This window comes from Hermetia illucens, chromosome 2 (genome assembly GCF_905115235.1).
Source record: "Hermetia illucens chromosome 2, iHerIll2.2.curated.20191125, whole genome shotgun sequence".
Lineage (NCBI taxonomy): Eukaryota > Metazoa > Arthropoda > Insecta > Diptera > Stratiomyidae > Hermetia > Hermetia illucens.
Window position 1 is genome coordinate 10611683 of NC_051850.1, and position 18451 is coordinate 10630133.

Sequence of the window (18451 nt, forward strand, 5' to 3'; positions counted from 1 at the left end):
CGAGATGAGATTTTGGATGCTGTCTGGGAAGGGCACTTCAAACAAATGGTTTGCCATTTCCTCATCGCTATCTGTGTACTTCCCGTTCTGTAAACGTAAATAACCCAGTTTCTGGCTACGTTCTTTAACAAGGATCCGCTTCAGCTTTGAGGTTGCCTCTAGCCAGTTAGCCTCTTCGTAAAAACGTCTCCATGATGATCGTTTAGCCGATCTTATGCTCTTCTTTAGAGTTGAATCACACTTCAGAGCCTGAATGAGGAGCATCCTTATCGTTCTCCTCTGTTTTGCCAAATCCGAGTTCCAACATGATGTTTTACTCTAATTTCGCGTCTTGAGTGAGCAGCTTTCTTCGAAAGCTTCTCTCATGCTGGTTGCGATCATCTGGGTTGTTTTCTCAATTCCAGCAATGGATTTGATGAGCTTTCTAGGGATAGTGACTTGGGCGCTCAATTCTATTTTATACGTCGCCCAATCTATTTTTCGCGGATTCCGAAATGGAGTGGGTGGAGGTGGACGCTTTCTCATTTCGAAATCAATGCGTCTGTGATCTTAGAGTGTGATATCGTTTAATACTCTCCGACCAGAGCCGCAATGTCAGGGGATGCCACCGTGATGTCGATGACCTCTTGCTTGACCATGTTGAAGAAAGTGGGTTCAATACCCAAATTAAGGATCTGTAGATCGGTTCCTACCAAATACTCCAGTAGTCTCGATCCCCCTGCATTGATTTTGGAAATTCCCCTCACCTATGTGGTGAGCGTTGACATCACATCCTGTTATTTCCACCATGTCTTTACTTTTGGCTTATTGGATAGATCTGATGAATGTTCCACTGGGAACTTCTTCTGCGCCATAGGGGAATAGGGATACCATAGTATTTCTTTATCTCCCTCCCATCTATCGGCTTCGATAGCCGTGGCTACAAAAGGCCTAGCCGTTGCTGGCCGAGCCTTCTTTGTTGCCTTTTGTGTCGAAGAGTTGGGCTCGTCCGAGGACCGCTGCCGCAGGTGCCCCGAACGATCCTTCGAAGCTCAACAAGTGCCTTTTATGCGCTCTTTTAATCATCGACTTCACGGTGGAGCGCATAGCTTTAAAGTGAGGAAGATCGGCGTCGTTTTTACAAGCCCGAAACTTCTTCCGTAGTGTATGTGTCAGGCGAATTTTATTAGGGATTTACATTTTGAACCAAGTTGGGTGCCACCTGCGTTCGTAGCAGAGGAAAAAGGGACATAACAAGCGAGGATATCGGATAGGATATTGTAAAAGGTGCTAAGAGCTTGATCACGCGTTGAGTTGGTTAATATTTGTACCCAGTTGGTAGGCGCGGAAGCTGAGTTGAGACCGTCAAAGTTGACTTTGTAGAAGTTGAACTTAGTAGATTTATGCGCAGTTTTGGAGTTTGAACGAGGGAGCTTGGCTTCAAATTCAAGTGGGGGTGGTGAGCGTCAGTTTTGACATGCAAGGAAATAAACAGAGATAACGCTCGGGAGATTGGAAGGGCAAGAGTGCGGCCCAAGGAGTTTTTGGTAGTATTGAAATTCAGGGCAGAGCAAGTGTTCATAAAGGAAGAAAGTAGAAAGGAAGAATGGGGGAAGTTGTTGAAGGAGAGGATGATTAGGTCAGTGGAGCATGAAGAGGTTAAAATCTCCGCAAAGGAAGAAAGGGAGGGAAGGAAATCTGACAGTAATGAGTTCAGAAAAATTGCCAAACGATTCTTCATAAAGGTGAGAAGGTTAAGAACAGGGGACGTATATACAAGACACAATGAACGGGAGGGAGTTGGGCATGGAGACACGAAGAGGAACACAGTCCAAAGCAAAGCCAGAAAAGGAGTAGACGAGTTCGACGGAGAGTGTACGTTTTATTGCAATTAGGACCCCGCCGCTGGCGGACTTACAAGATGCATCCCGGTCCCTGTCACAGCGGAAATGGAGTACCTTTTCGGGGAGTTCGGGGTTTAATATGGCATCTTCCAGCCAGCTTTCGGAGATACAGAAGGCATGGTGTTGCTGAGCCAGCGTGGATAAATTGAAGGCCTCTAGCTTGGTTCTTAAACCCTTAACATTCTGATAAAACAGACGGACAGTAAACACGGAGGCAGGCGGGTTGTCCTGAAATTTACCCGCCAATTGGGGCGCTTGTATGGCTTGATGAATACAGCTTCAGGCCTGAACGAAGGGTTGCCGGAGACGTCAAACCCCACAAGCAGTCGTTATTGGCTTCATAATTGAACTTATGATATTGCCAGCTGTAACCCCTCCCACCCCGCAAGATATTCTTCAGTGAGGCTTTGCCACTTCCAAGAACGCGACGTTCCATGCACAGGAAGAGGGCGGAGCTTGTGAATGCTCAAAGATAGAGTTCAGCAGTTCGACCGCGATGTACTTATGATGGCTTGCCGCGAAAAAATCCTGAAATCACTACCCCTACACCGACGATACCAGTGGTTCAAATGAGAAATCTAGACACGGGAACGTTGGTATTGCTCCGGTGTTTACAACTACGCGTTTCATCCTCGCTCCCATTTCCAAGATACGTTTCCTTTCAACAACGGGATAAGTACCATAAAGGCAAATGTTCTCAAATGCTATGTCACATATCAAGTTAAAACTTCGGGAAACTCCATCAAGCCGCATTGTCTGAAGGATTTGGTGGAGCTTAATGGACAATGGTAATTTTTGTCATTCCCTTCTACGAAACAGACGACGGACAAATGGTCCTGCATCGCAAAAATGGGAAATGAAGGCCGATCCTAATAATAACCTGAATAAAACGCGGATTCATAATTTACTGAACAACCACATTGTTCCTGTTTTCATTGATGGATAAAGTGTTAAAAGGCATCGACCTACATATATATCTTCTAGGTGGCGGCGGTTTTCTTGATAGCAGTTCGGCACATTCATCATCATCATCAGCCTTGCAAGTCAGTTGAACAGTCGCGATTATTGCGGGAGTGATTCCTGTTGTCCTTCTGGCTAAGGAGTGTAAAGCCATATACAAGCGCAAGCGAGATGGTTCCTCGTGAAAAATGGCAGTGCACATTAAATTAGTGGCAGCTCTCTTGGCAAAATGCGCGGCTCATTGGCAACTTACGGTTGTGGCTGAATCGGAAGCATTATGAGACTTATCATTTCCTTATCCAGCTCCTAATTGGACATAAAGGTTTTCAGTCTTACCTGCACAAGATTGGGAAGGCACGATCTCCTGATTGTGTGTTTTGCAATTGGGGATCTTTTTTTCTTGCTGAAGGTGGGATGGGATTCGTCATCATCATCATCAACGGCGTAACAACCGATACCCGGTCTAGGCTTGCCTTAATAAAGAACTGCAGAAACACCGGTGTTTCGCCGAGGTTGAACAATTCGATATCCCTAAAAGCTGTCTGCCGTCCTGACTCTTATGCCATCGCTCCAGGCAGGATTTGCGTCGTCTTCTTTTTCATAGATATGGACCTACCGCAACCTGTTTAGCCGGATTTTATCGACAACCAGACGGTCGTGGTATTGCTCATAGATGTCGTCGTTATGAAGGATACGGAATCGTCCATCCTCATGCAGGCACTAGAAATTATTCGGAGGATTCTTCTATCGAACTCTCTGGATTCTTGTTTTAATTTGCGGTCCTTGGGGGAGCTGAGCCTGCTTTTGAGCTAGTAAATCCTACTCGATGGCACCATGTCGATGTTTAGAACTTTCATCGTTTTTATCAGTTTCGACGAAGCTGCAGAGTATGTGACCCCCGTTCTTCTTTTCCCTTCCAAGTTATTAACGAAGAATTTCATTGTGCTTATTTCTTGCCGTTTCGTCTTTTTCCACATGAGTCTCTCAATAATCGACCATTGGAAGCCGTTCGTCACTCCGATCTCAATTATATACTCCTTTTCTTTCATAAATCTCTCAGCGCTGAGGGGCACGGTGAACAATCGGTGGATCATGGCATGGAAAGAGGCCATTTTATGTTAATAGGAGGGATTCGAATTATCTGGTATCGTTGGCTGCGTGTGTAGATGTTAAAAGAAATCCCCTTCTCCTCTCTAATGATTCTTAAATCAAGAAACGAGAATTCTCAATTGACCTCTACCTCCATTGTAAATCTAAGGTTCTCATATACCTTATTCAGGATGTCCAGCATTTCCACTATGTCTTCATGGACAATGTTGAAAATGTCATCTACATACCTTGATCATATCTTTAGGGGCAGGTCTTTGGAATGTAGATCATTCTCGATCCTGTCCATGAATACGTCACTCTAAAAGGGTGAAAGGGGGTTCCCCATTGCCACTCCTCTGGTGCCTTTGTAGAACTTCCATCTAAATGTAAGGTAACTCTCCGACATGTATACCCCCGCAAGTTGCATGAGCACCCCTGTTTCTCTTTTCCATGCCAAGGATTTTACTCAGTAGTCACTCCTCCAAATACAAAAGCGCCTTCTTCACCGGGATGCTTGAAAACAAGGCCTCCACGTCGAATAACACTAATCGTTCTTCCGGTATCGTAAATTCCACATCTTTTAGTTTCCAGAAAAGTTCTCTCTATTGCTGATGGCTTTGCCAGCGGGTAGTCCCCCTTGTTCCTTAAACCTATTGAACAGCCACTTGGCAATATTTTGTGTGGGCAAGTTTGTGGCTGTTATAATTTCCCGGAATTCGTTGCCAGGTTTGTGGATCTTTGGTAGTTTGGCTGGATTCTCAATAATTATTAAAGAATTTCGGGAAATTACAACAGCCACAAACACTGTCAGTGCTGAGAGATTTATGAAAGAAAAAGAGTATATAATCGACACCGGAGTGAAGAATGGCTTCCAACGGTCGATGATTGAGAGATTCATGTGGGAAAAGGAGAAACGGTCAGAAATAAGGACAATGATATCTCTCGTTGATAACTTGGAAGGGAAAAGAAGAATAGGGGCCACGCACTCTGTGGCTCCGTCGAAGTTGAAAAAAAAACGATGAAAGGGCTCAACATCGAGATGGTGCTGGATTTACCAGCTCAAAATCAGGCTGGGCTACATAGGATAAACTAAAAGACTGGTTTTGATACGCTGGGGAGAGCTCGAGAGAGAATCGGAAATGACCAGGAGAAATGATAAGAGCACCACGCTGAAATCAATGATACCATGGCACATGATTAAAGGCAGACGTAGCATCAGACATAGCAACGTAGAAGTCATCAAAGAATGCGGGCGAGACGGCCAACGTATATTCGAAGTTTCTGACGGAGGTGGCAAGGGTGACGCCGGGCGTCATTAGCGTCTCCACTTTTTCTATTTCTTCAGTCTTTGTCCGGTTCACAGGCGTAATCGGCTCGTGATGATCGGTTTCGCCATTCTATCTTATCAAATGCCTGATCTGGATGTAATCGCGAGGCTTTTAAATTCCTATCCAGTGTATCAAGCCACCGTTTTCTCGGCCGGCCTTTTGGTCATTTACCATCGACTTCGATGTTCAGACCAACCTTAGCAAGTGAATTCTCGTTAGCACGTATTATGTGACCATACCATCGAAGACGACTCTCTCGCAGTTTTTCCACGATCGGTACAACCCCATATCGATCGTGGATATCCTCATTTCCGATGTGATCAAAACGTGTCACGCCATTAGTCTCCCGATTTAATTCATTATTGCTTCCTCGACTTTAGTTGCGTTGACAGGTGGAACTGACACCAACATCACCTTGGCGAGAAAACTTTGGTCCGAGGGAGCCAATAATTCGAAGGGTTTGTAAACAGTCTCCGCCGGCCGGAGCAGAACGGTAGTTGTTGTTCATGGGATGGACTTGCGGACAGTATCGCTGCTTGATCGTCTCACGGACTACTGGACTCCAAAAGGTTAAAGGCAGGTCCCATTCTCCCTTTTCATAGGAACATTTGAATAAAAAAGAATTCTGTTTAGTATTCAAAATAAACTTGATCTTTATTTGTTTTTTCTTCATGTCGGTAAATCATTATGTTATCTATTTCGACCCTCTTACATTCACAGAAGGATATGCGTTGTTTTGTCATAAATTAACTCAATGAAGTAACAAAGAAGGCAAAAATATAAACACATACAGAACAGCATTTCAATACAAATAGAATATAATGCATTTCATCCCTTCTCTTTGAACTAATCCAACACAATTCTCTCCGTTTCGTTAAACCTACTTGGAATATATTATTATCAGAGTACATTTTAATTGAACTACTGGATCACATTAACAGAACATACAAAAATATATTATCCTATATGATTGACACGTACATTCATTAATAGTCACATTGAAACGAACAAATTGTGTAAGTGGAAACTTAACATAATCCTGAACTAAGAACATTGTAGAACTTACAAATTCTGACTCTTTCACTTCATACTCGATAATTTGACTGTCGTTTTCGTTCCTTCGTAAGGGACGATCATGTGGAGGAGGTTTGTGAGCTGCGGAAATTTCTGAACATTATTGTCGCTAGTTTAGGCTTTTATACTCTCATCGAAACCCCTTCAAAGTAGTCTCCAAAACAATGATGACTGTTTTGGGGGTGTTGGATGATTTTCGTTCAAAAAAGGTGCGAAAAATAGACGGCAGTAAATGATTTAATTTAGACTTTGATAGGCAGTGTAAGACGAAAGACAAGACTCGAACATATTGGGGTTGGGGAAAAAGAAATGTCGTATTTTGTCAATAGATGGCGCCTCTTAAACATATCTTGTGTTGTACTTATCGCATCGGATCATACTATACGGCAATCTGTGATACAAGTGTCTCTTTGACAGCGTTGTGATCGTACGTTTTAGTCTCAAGTTATAGCGCGTCAAAGATGGATTCCACCAAGCAAGAAATTCGTCATATTTTACGGTTTTTATTGCCTGAGACGTAGAAATGCAATGAAAGCGGGCGAAAAATTGATATGGGCCCGATACTGTAACAATTCGCACAGCACAGCGTTGGTTCGATCGATTTCGTTCTGGTGTAGTGGATGTGGAAGATACACCCCGTACTGGTAGGTCAACCGTCGTAGAAATCATCCAAGTAGACCGGAATGTACGCATTCACTTGATTGGCCAGGAACTGGGTATAGACCATAAAACCATTTACAGAAGATTGGATTCCAAAAAAGCTGGATGTTTGGGTGCCACACGAGTTGACGCAAAAAAACCTGCTGGACCGAATCAACGCCTGCGACGCACTGTTGAAACGGAACGAATTCGACCCATTTTTGAAGCTGGTGCTGAAAAGTGGATCACGTACGACAGCCTTAAGCGAAAAAGATCTTGGTTGAAGCGCGACGAGCCGGCCCAAACCATCGCCAAGCCCGGATTGACGGCCAGGAAGGTTTTGCTGTGTGTTTGGTGGGATTGGAAGGGAATCATCCACAATGAGCTGGTCAACTATGGCTAGACCCTCAATTCGGTCCTCTCCTGTGAGCAACTCGACCGTTTGAAGCAGGCGATTGACCAGGATTGGTCAATAGGAATGATGTTGTGTTCCACCAGGACAACGCTCGGCCTCACACATTTTTGATGACTGGCCAGAAGTTACGAGAGCTCGGATGGGATGTCCTATCGCCCCCACCGTATAGTCCGGACCTGGCAACCAAGTGATAACCATCTCTTCCGGTCCATGCAAAACGCTTTTGGTGCTACTAAGTTGGCCTCAAAAGAGGCTTGCGAAAACAGGCTGTCAGAGTTTTTTGCAAATAAGGAAGGGGGGATAATGAAGTTGTTTTCTAAATGGCAACAAGTTTGCGAACAAAACGGCGCATAGTTGACTTAAATCGGATAATTATAAGTTTGTTAAATAAAGCGTCAAATTTCGATCACAATTACGACATTTCTTTTTCCCCAATCCTATATAAAAGACCTTACGTGACATGGTTTATTCTTTGACTGAAGTATTACGTACATAATGTGTATAATATCGCGAATATATTACCCAATATAAATGCCGCTGGCATTGAAGCATACTTGCATGTACTAAATCAAAGCTAACTAAATCTACGCGCATTGTAAATTACGACCATAAATAATTAAGTAGTGAATGGTTTCCACGCGATCTACTAACTCTTCGTCGTTTAAACCAATTTATAAATATAATAAAAACTAACAGGGTTAATAAAAATAATGTTATTATCGAATAGTTAAGAGTCTCTTCATCATCACTGTTTCGATTATTGGTACTACTTGATGCCATCGCGCTCATGTCTGCTGGACCACCTCCTCCGTACATGCCCGCGACGCCAATACTATCACTTAAATGTTTTTGATTTTGTAAATTATGTTTTAGATACGTTTCGATGTTGTTGTCATCATCGTTGTAGGGGCTGGCTCCGCCGCCACCACCACCATCAGGCGGCTTCTTGTTACGCCAGTTAGATATGTCACCAGTTCCTATGTCGTCTGGAGTTAGGACGGCTGAAAGTGATTACAGACCAGAACGTTAGATGTGTTTGTATTTCAATTCGGATGCAGCAGCACATGCATATTAGATGTTAGTTGAGCAAGCCATGATTTATAATCGAATATTGTTAAAAAGTCAATGGGGTTTATATCAGAATCGCAGATACTGCGTTAGGTTCGTTATTTTTGGTGCTAGTTGTGCTAATTATTCTAGAGCCAAGCGTACTTCCGGAAGCCACTGGTTGGTTGATTAATGAAGAGTTAAATTAGCAATTTAAATAAAACTAAAGCAATATTAGATTAGAAGAGTTAATCCAGATTTTCCGAATACTCATCGAAATAAATTCGCTTAAATCCAACCAAATATAAACCAAAATAAAACCCTCATCCACTACGTACCTCACCTTTTTGACTCTCCAATTTACGTAGAAGATTTGAATTATTCTCTCCGTCCTCATGAACTTTAGCACCGCCATGACCGCCTGCAATTCCACCATCATTATTCGTCAATTGCTTCAAATCGTGCGGTGCAGTTAAATTTAAAAATACTGGTGATTCCCATTGCAAAACAGGACACTGCGAAATGGTACGTTTTCGTTGTGAATTGCTAGGATCTAAAACTTTTGAGTATTGATTCAAGTTACTGCCAGTTATACGGGACGGCAGAGTGGGTGGTGTATCTTGATATTGTCGATACAAGTCGGAATTTGTCCCTTTAACACCAGATGCTGGCCTGGCCGGGACAACATTTCCATTTGGCAAGATGATTTGTTTTGACTTGTTCAAGTCACGTAGTAAATTCGATACATGGCTAGTCATTGTGTATTCAAGCAATGCATCGATTAGCCAAAAGCATGGCTTTTCCAGATGTGTGGAGTCCAGACAATTTGAGTCACCGAAAACAGCTATGCGACCCTCACGACGAACATGGTCAGGCTCAGTCGGCGTAGGAGCCTTTTTCAAAACCTTCAATTCTAAATCAAAGTTCTTATCAGAGTCATTTATTTTGCTTGGCAATTCATGGAAATCATTATCTCCTGCGTCGTCTTCGCCGCCTACATCTAAATTGTTCGCTTCGAGATCATTTGTTAGATCATCGAACTTTTCCAGGTTCTTGATAATTTCATTGTTATCAAATTTCAGTTTTCGATGATCCTTGTTGGTTTTATTTTCAGCCGCTGCATCGAGGGCGGTATCTTCTAAAAGAATACGTTTGTTCAGTATTGGATTCTTATCCATTTGTTGTTCGAAATGTTGCTGTTGATCCGCGTCGTCACGAAGCTCATTGTCCAGGAGGGGCGGCTGGTCTATGGCATTCTCTTCAAACTTCGTTAAATGATAATCTGACGGTGATTTTGTCTGCATTTTTTCCACGTGTTTATCAAGCTGTACAAGGCCAAGCACAGCGACGGAGTACCGATCTTTCGGATTGCGATCAGGCGTTTTGAGGATCTGAAACAAGTTGACCAGCATTTATACCAAAGATTCCCTTGGAACGTGATTACCAAAAAAAAACCTCTCGATACCTACCTCAACTCCTTGATCATGCAAATCAGCCTGAATTAAAATGGTTCCATTTGTCTTCGGGAAACGAACGATCGTAGATCCACTTGCATAGTACATACTATGGTCACCCATCGAGTAATATCCCTCTGCGACAAAGTCCCCAAGAGCGATACCAAACTCACTCAACAACTCGTTGAGAGCTGGAATGTTTGCCCCGCCTGTATCCGGCATCCACCACTGTCGCGTATTCTCATCAAAGAATTTTATCTTCCGCATAACACTCGTGTTATACCAGTCTGCGAACACAATCACACTTAAATCGTGATTGTAAACATCATTCTTCAGCTTTGCAATCTCTTCATCAAAGAATTCTTCCTCTGGATCCACAATCAACAGCGTGCCATAGTTTGATGCATTGAAGCAAGTATACGGTTTTCCTAAGACTTCAACATAATAACCGGCATTTCGGAGATGCGTGTACATATCTCGAAAGTTTGTGTGAATATGATCTGCTCGCCAGTCTAGAGGATCAGATTTGATTTTTAAATTATCACGTGGCAAATAGCCGGGAGGATAACGTAGACTGTGGTACTGATCCCAGAGGATGCGTTTATGCCTGGGTGGCTTGGGTATGACTTTGACACGAATGGGGAAGCTTACGGTGCTGTTACGAGCCTCCGATTCGTCCGGACCTGCCGAACTTTGTACAGTGAGGGTGACGTGACCTTGTGCAAGACCTTCGAAGTTTGATGCTTGCTCGTTGATTGCTGGAAAAAAGGATTAGTTGTATGGATAAATGCAGCCTTTTTCTCAGTACGAGAACTACTTTTTGAATGTGAATGAGTTGCGAGAGTAATTCAAATGTCAAAGAGAACTTGAAAGGGACAATCCTACAAGCGAATGCCTGAGAGTTTACCTTAAACAATAGACGTTCGTTCGCGTGACTTTGAAGCGAATAGATAACACTCGCAACTGTGAGTGGAGCAAAAGTACCCACGAACGTTGTGTAACATAAAATTACTGAGTTTTGGCGCAGGAATACGTTCGTTCGGCATAAATTTGGCGAAAAGAATTGTTAAGAATGCTTCATTGGCGCAAAACCTTACCGAAGACGGAGAGATCCTGGATTTGACCCGCTTATAACAAAACTCGATCACAAGAGCTCCTGTGTCAGCCGCGCGCAAATGCGTATAAGATTACGCCGGTTCGCTCGGGGCGTTGTCCCATAGGGGACCATGCCGTCAAGCTCGGCATACCCTATAATTCGCATTGCCGAAGCTGCGGAGAAAAAGGAGAAACCCTCAAGCATTTTCTTTGTGATTGCCTGACTTTAGCTAGAATTAGACTACGGACAGTGGGCAAACCATTCTTTGGGGACCTCAGAGAGATTTATAGCTGTAGGGTGGAAGAGCTGCTTTCCTTCGTTAATGCTACGGGCTGGGTCTGAAGATCTGAGCTGGCTGGACTCTGCCTCCCTGCTCTCACAACAGCAGTCACGGTCCTAGAAGTTTATGATATCAAAACGGCGGAACACGGCGCTAATTGGGCTCCTCGGAACGGCAACTGATACCTACCTATCTACTCTTAAGTATCCCCGACTATTGGCAGGGTATGCTGAATACGCTTTGAGCAGAAATTATTTCATAATGGATATTCTGATGTCATCAACATTTCCCTCTATTGTTCTGAGTGCTGGCCGACTATCAGAGTTAATGGACGACGCCGCGCCGCGCCGATGTTTTTAGAGTCTTCCGACTCCATCCAGATCACGCAAATACCCAATCCGAATGGCGCAATCAACTGAAACGAGATGGCTCCCCTTCTGCACGAGACAAACGCTAAAGAAGAGAAGATCAGCGTATCCTTGGATGCCATACCCTGCCCTATTTATTATAGCAAGACTCGTAGTTCGTCTACTATAATATTTTACAGTAATGGTGCAAGGGCTGGAATCTGTAGGCTGAAGATTCACCATTCTCTTTATTATAAGGCTTGATGTTTCCTGTTCACTCCTTGGTGGAGGCAGATTGTGCTTCAGTTTCAGTATCATCACACTTAATGCTCTGTAAATGATAAGCTCACAGCAGGTTTGAGGATTGCCATTTCAACAGTGCCTTAGCACAAGCGTGGATGTGCCCCTCGTGACACTTGCAATGCATCATGTGTGCTTTTAATCCCCGTGTGTCGGTACATCGGAGGCAAGAACCGCGACTGCATTGCCGGTGGTGAAATTACCTTCGACGCAGCTGGCGGCCTGGCACGAGGTCGGCGCCCGCGATTATTGTCCCAATCGCCGACGAAGGCAGACCTAGTCCTCGATATTTTACAAAAGTCTATTGAATTGCTAAAATTGGTGATCCCGAAGTGATTTGAACACGCAACCTTCTGTTTTAGACACAACCCTTCTTGTGGCAAAGAGTTGTGATTGAGTTTCATATCCAGCATGACATAATTGGTCTTATGTGGTCTATAGGAAGATGGGTGTTCGATTTCGCCTCTTTACCTAAAATACTTTAAGAGGCTGGTTTTTGTTGGAGGTTATCTAAAGATGTTTCTTTTCGTTCAACTTACACTAAGCGTATAACAGCGCTCTCATCACACAGGGGTGCTGAACTAGTCTACCTCAGAATAACGATTGTCGTAGTTTACACATAGTATTCTCTGATAATATCGATGAGCATTGGGCCCCCGTCTTCTTTTCTCGGGTGCTAGGCAGATGGGTTGAAGGCGCTATTGACTGTTGCGAGTGCTCCGATTCCGAGCAAAATCCCGAAAAGTTCAGCGCATTGTGCGCCGTGACAGAAACGGATTTGCTATTGCTCTGGTTAGGGAAGCGGAAGATGCCCCAGGATGCAATGATTTCAGAACTGTATACCGCATCACGAAAGAACTTGCATATGGTGGCAAACCATTCGATTGCCTTGCGGCGGTGGTAATTACTTGCCTGGCATTAGCACTTGTAATCATCTCTCTCTTTTACCGGAGGGATCTACTCACTAAAAGTTAGCTATTTAATATATAAACACGGCTTTCATTGAACTTCTGCAATCAACCATCATCCTCACCTGGTAATTCTCAAAGTAGTGACCCCGAGTTTAAAAGGAGAATTGCCGGAATGAAGATAAGCAGTGACAATCAGAATGCTCAGAGTACGGCAAACACCTACGGACACGAGCACGACTCCGACTGCATTCCAAGATATCCGGACTTCAATTCACAGGAGCCCCAAATTTTGTAGTGGAGGTAAGCTTCGTGAAGTGTTATATAACAGACCCACATGCAACTCATAGCAATGCTACCAGCGCGGTATGTCACCGAAGTCCGCGACATAATTTTAGATTCGGTGACAGATAACTTATATAGCCGCTTACGCGGTCAATTAATAAAGCGGTTGAATGCTAGGCTAGCATGAGAAAACAAGGTAGCTCATGGGTGAGGAGAAATCCTCGCAGTTCCTCCACCGCCTACAATGCCTCGGCGATACCAAAGTTCCTGAGCCGCTAATGTATAGTCTACTCTTCAATCGATTACGGCGACGGTTGGTGACCATCTATTACAAACTGCAGCCGACATAAGCATTATATCGCAACCATATAAGAAGAGACGTTTCAAGGTAGCCAAGCGAAGCCAACAATATCAGCATCCTCGAATTCTGCAACGATCACGTGACCAAAATGTGCAAGCAGTGGCGTTAATATCTCAGCAACATCGTTCGGCACGAATCTTCTCACTCGATGGCCAACGACATCGAAGGAAACTCGATCTCGAACCACCAGAGAATCATCGAGACAATATGCCTCCCTCCCCCATGCACATCAAGGAACACGTCAAAACTTGTCCGACAGAAAGCAGGCTGGTTTCCGCTGTGGATCCTGCTGCATCGATCACTTCCAAAACATCACGAATGATACGATGTCGGACTTTTGACGCAGGCTTGATGTTCTGGAGGACACTTAGTTAGGCACGGAAGGGCGGATCTTGGGCATGGATCCACCCCAACGTTCCGGCGCCCAAGTTGCGAGGGAAGCTTTCCCTAAGTAACTTTCGCGACGGAATCATTCGTGGACGAGTAGCGAGTTCTGGAAGGCTTTTCGGCAAACAACCATCAATACATCGCCTTCGAAGTAGTTGACATAACCTCTTGGTGTGGTGGTGCTCTTTTTGTGTGCGGAACGTCGCGAAGATGAACACCGGGGTTTGTGTTGGAGCAGGTGGGGCCGCGCTGGAGGACGCTCCTGAGGGTCATGGCGCCGCATCTGACACTATCGTAAATTCAGGTATGAATCTGATAGCGACCGCGTCAGGCCCCTTTAGTATCCCGGTACAGGTATATAAATTGGTACTCCAAAGGCGAGCGAGCATTTTTCATTTTCAATGAAAGGTGGCAAGGCTCCGGCTGTTCAGCAAAGGGAGATGCGATCGTGAGCTTCCGCCTGCATATCTGACCTGACACTGCCGTGAAAGTACGGGTGGGGCTCTTCGTAACGCTTGATGTCAGAAATGCCTTCAATTTTGCAAGGTGGAAAGACATTCTAGGCGCACTAGATAATGTCTTCCACGTGCCGAGCTATCTATTACGGATATTGAGGGTTTATCTGAAGAACCGCTCCCTGCTCTGTGAGACGCTAGAGGGTCAAGGGAAAATGGAGGTTACATCAGGATCCATCTCAGGGCTTTCTACAATAGTTTGCTAGGCCTTGACATGCCAGAAGAGTTATACTTGGTCGGTTATGCAGATGATGTTGCGGTGACTGTTGCAGGACGCACTGTAGAACAGGCGCAAAGCAGACTTAGCATATTGATGCGACGGGTAAGTGTGTGGCGCGGCAGGATTCGCAGCATTCGAAATTTATTTCGAATGTTGCGAGCGAATAGATGGCGCGGATCTATCCACTTTGCGTGGCACACCAAGGGAGTGGAAGATCGCAGTAATTATGTTTTTCAGACCTGTCACTGAATTTAATTATTAAGTTGAAAATTGCTAAAGAAGATGGAAGTCCTTTTTGAAAATAGAATTTGAGTTGAGTTTACTGTATAGAATTCGCGTTGAGTTTGCTGTATAAAATTCGCATTGAGTTCGCTTAAATATTTCAATAAAAATAATAAGTAATCATAATTACTTAATTGGATTACTTAAAGTGGATGGAGGACTGCTCACGGTTTCAACCTTGTACTGGAAAAAAACGAAGTGGTCATCATGAATAAAAAGAGAATTCCGACCCTGCGTCTCATATCGATCGGCGGTTCGATAATCGAATCAAAACCAACGGTTAAATGCCTTGGACTGACGCTTGAATCAAGAATGAGCTTTTTCGAGCAAATCAAAGCAGCAAAGTACAAGGCCTCAGGTAGAGTTTCGGCTTTAAGGGGGTTAATGGCAAACATTGAGGGTCTTATGTGTAACAGGCCACGTCTTTTGATAGTTACAACGGAATCTGTTCTGGCGGCACAAAGGTATGGGCTGACGCTCGTAGGCGCCCTGCGCAAGTACTCAGATGGGTAGCCTTGCGGGTGCACTGTCTCCGAACAGCCGTGATGATCGCGGGAGTGATTCCCGTTGCCCTTCTGACTAAGGAGTGTCCAAGGGCAGGGAGGTGGTTGGTCGTGAAGAACTTCAACGTTGACAAATGAGTGGGAACTCTCTTGGCAAAATGCGCGGCTCATTGGCAACTTACGATTGTGGCAGAATCGGAAGTATGATGAAACAGATCCTTTCACTACCCAGCTCCTACGTGGAGATGGAGGTTTGCAGTCTTATCTGCACAAGATTGGGAAGGTACGATCTCCTGATTGTGTTTTGCAAACGGCGCCCATATCATTTTTTTCTTGTCGAAAGTGAGATGTTATTCGTCGGGGAGATGCTGAGGAGCATTGACACGGGTTCTTTTCGTTGCAAAGAAGATAGAGCTGGTGGCAGAAGGCTCTCCACAGCGTCAAGAGGGAGTATATCTGGCAGGCTCTAGGAAGGAGGGACATTCCGGAGAAACGAATAGCTATTATCAGACATAGCATATGATGGCGCAGAAAGTCACGTGTTGCATTGAGGTAAAATCTCAGAGAAATTTGTCAAAGCGAAGTGCGCCAGAGTTGCGTCTTGTCACCGATATGATTTCTTCCATCATCAGTGACATTCTTTATGCTCCCTTGTCCGGAGGACGTGGAGGGTTTCATGGGACCACGACATATTTCCTCAAACAGCTTTGCTACGCTGGTGACATCTGTTTGCCCTCTCACCGAGTCAAGGCTCTTGTCCAAATGGCTCTGGTACTAGCGAACGGGAGTGGACGACATTTCCATTGCTGGCTACGCTACTCTCCCAAGATGGCCAGGATTCTAGAAATCCACAAACTTTCCAGTCTTTATTCTGACCAAGAAAACCGTGCGACATCTGTTATAAACGGGTTTTCTCAGATATCGTGATGTTATCACCCGCCTACAACCCTTTCGGCAATGAGATACGTTATTAATCCATAAGATCAGTCTGTTATAATGTTTGACTTCAAGGGCATAAAATACCGAATTTCGAGAACCAATTATCTTCTTCTTAAGTAAGTTTTAGTCTAAATTTCACTAGGGTACGATTTAGAAACTTCAATGTAATTCGTCACCCTTTTTGACGCGAAGCTAGAAAGGATCAACTGGCCACATAAAAAGGTATGAAATTATTGACGAGAATGGTCAGAATGATGATGAGGAATACAAGTCGCAAAATATCAAGTCCAAATTTGAAATATAAAAAATCATTTACTTACCAATATGCAAAGCCATCCATCCAGACCACGGCCACAAAACTTCCGAATACGAAATCGATACATTCAAAAACTGCCCGTTCTGCTTCAAATACGGATGCCATGTTGGATTATTTATCACTTTCCCAGTTACTCCCATTCCATTCAGAATGGTCACATTCACGATAGCCGGTGCACTTGTATAATACAACGACTGACTACTATACGGCCACATATAATCCGATGTAAAATCCAAGTACGACGGACTTAAGGTCACTTTTGGTGTGTACGACGATAAAATTTTCATACTTTTCAAAATGTTCAATTTGCCATGTCCTTGCTCGAACATATTGTTGTCAGTAAGACGAGTAGCTCCTTCGATGAGAGCTTGTTTCATAGATGATGGATTGATCATGTCTAATTTGTTTAAAACGCCACTGGCGATTAGGGTGACTGCGCCAGCTACAACTGGAGAAGCTACTGAGGTTCCGGACAGTGAACGGCATCCACCACGGATGTTGCTGCCTTTTACTTGGCTTCCGTATGTGACGATGTCTGGTTTTAGACGTCCATATCCCTAAGAAATTTAAATGAGGATTGTTTGTTAGAATTGAAATGAAAATTGAATTTTTTTTGAATATTTCTTGCTAATCATCAATTTTAGTCCAATTAAAAATGAAACGTAGAAAAAGAAACTTTTTGTTTCTCACCTATTATTAATTGAATACAAACTTCATACATATTTTCCGTGTTTTGATTTCAATATCAAGATTTAAGATGTGGCCTCCTTTGATTTCGCGAAAGGTACAGGACTGACAGTGGTTTCACGACCTCCTTGAAGAGATCAAGGTTACGTGTGGTCAAATGTACTGACAATAAAAGCAATTAGAAGAAAAATGGAAGCCTTGTCAACATGTTGCGCTTACCGAACGATACTTGACGAAGCTACAGGCATGGTAATAGGGGTGATTCCAAATATTATTATGGCGGAAGAACAGCGTTCGTCATCACAGAATTTTCAACCCGCCCTTGGCGATTTGCATGGAGGGAACCTATCACGAAATGCCACGAGAACGCGAAGCCACGATGAAGTGGGGTACGACCTAACGCACAGATCATTGAGCATATCTTTATTAATTTGGGTATAACTATTCACCCTCTTCACCGCGGGAAAATAAAAGCAGGACGAGATGGCCACTTAAGCTAAATAATTCCACGTAATCGTCTAGCAGGAACCAGCGATAGTTTTTGAATTTTTCCACCTCTCAACTCCCATTGACAAGGAAAGAGCCGCCGTTCACAAAAAGGCAAGGAGGCAATGTAGTAGCTTAACTGCCAGACTTGAGCTAAACCTACAATACACAACCACCCTAGTAACGACGAATTTTTATGGAAGCTAAGGTAATCACGAAAGAGTAGGAATATGGCTTCAAAAGCAAACGCAATGAAAATATTCTCGTGAGGTTATTATACTACAATTCTTTCCATTCCTGTCAGAGCGCATACAACCAACGCGTCAGCCATAATAAGGCGATATATCTCACGCGGGATAGGTTCTCAAATAGTTTGCAGGTTGGTAGTCAATGGCCAAATGGTTTATCTAATGATACTGCCAAGAATCAAACATGACACGATATCGAAGAGCATGTTAGTTTCGCTGTTTAAATCCACTGCTCTAAAGAAGACCTCAAATCAATCAAAATCACTTTACCGTGCCTCGCATTGTGGACATAGTTCTTCTGATGATCGGTTCAGTTAATTTTAGACGATAGCGAGCCTCCATGGCCTTTTCGTTCAATTTCAACAACTTAGGTGGGGTTCCAGGGTAAATGTATCTCAGAGG

At 43.8% G+C, this 18451-nt stretch overlaps 1 protein-coding gene across 2 annotated transcripts in view; it reads right to left on the reverse strand.

Moving 5' to 3' along the window:
* Positions 1 to 7699: 7699 nt before the first annotated feature.
* LOC119647602 (membrane-bound transcription factor site-1 protease) overlaps positions 7700 to 18451 on the reverse strand; it is a 38078-nt gene continuing 27326 nt past the window's right edge. Inside the window, exons 5-8 of one of the 2 annotated variants that reach the window (XM_038048629.1) lie at positions 16633 to 17185; positions 9905 to 10647; positions 8779 to 9826; positions 7700 to 8389 (exon numbers count right to left, since the gene is read on the reverse strand). In XM_038048629.1, the coding sequence (XP_037904557.1) occupies positions 7989 to 8389; positions 8779 to 9826; positions 9905 to 10647; positions 16633 to 17185 (2745 nt within the window). In that variant the 3' untranslated portion in view covers positions 7700 to 7988. Of the gene's footprint in view, positions 8390 to 8773; positions 9827 to 9904; positions 10648 to 16632; positions 17186 to 18451 lie in introns of both variants that reach the window. The other variant, XM_038048630.1, reaches the window with a different exon arrangement.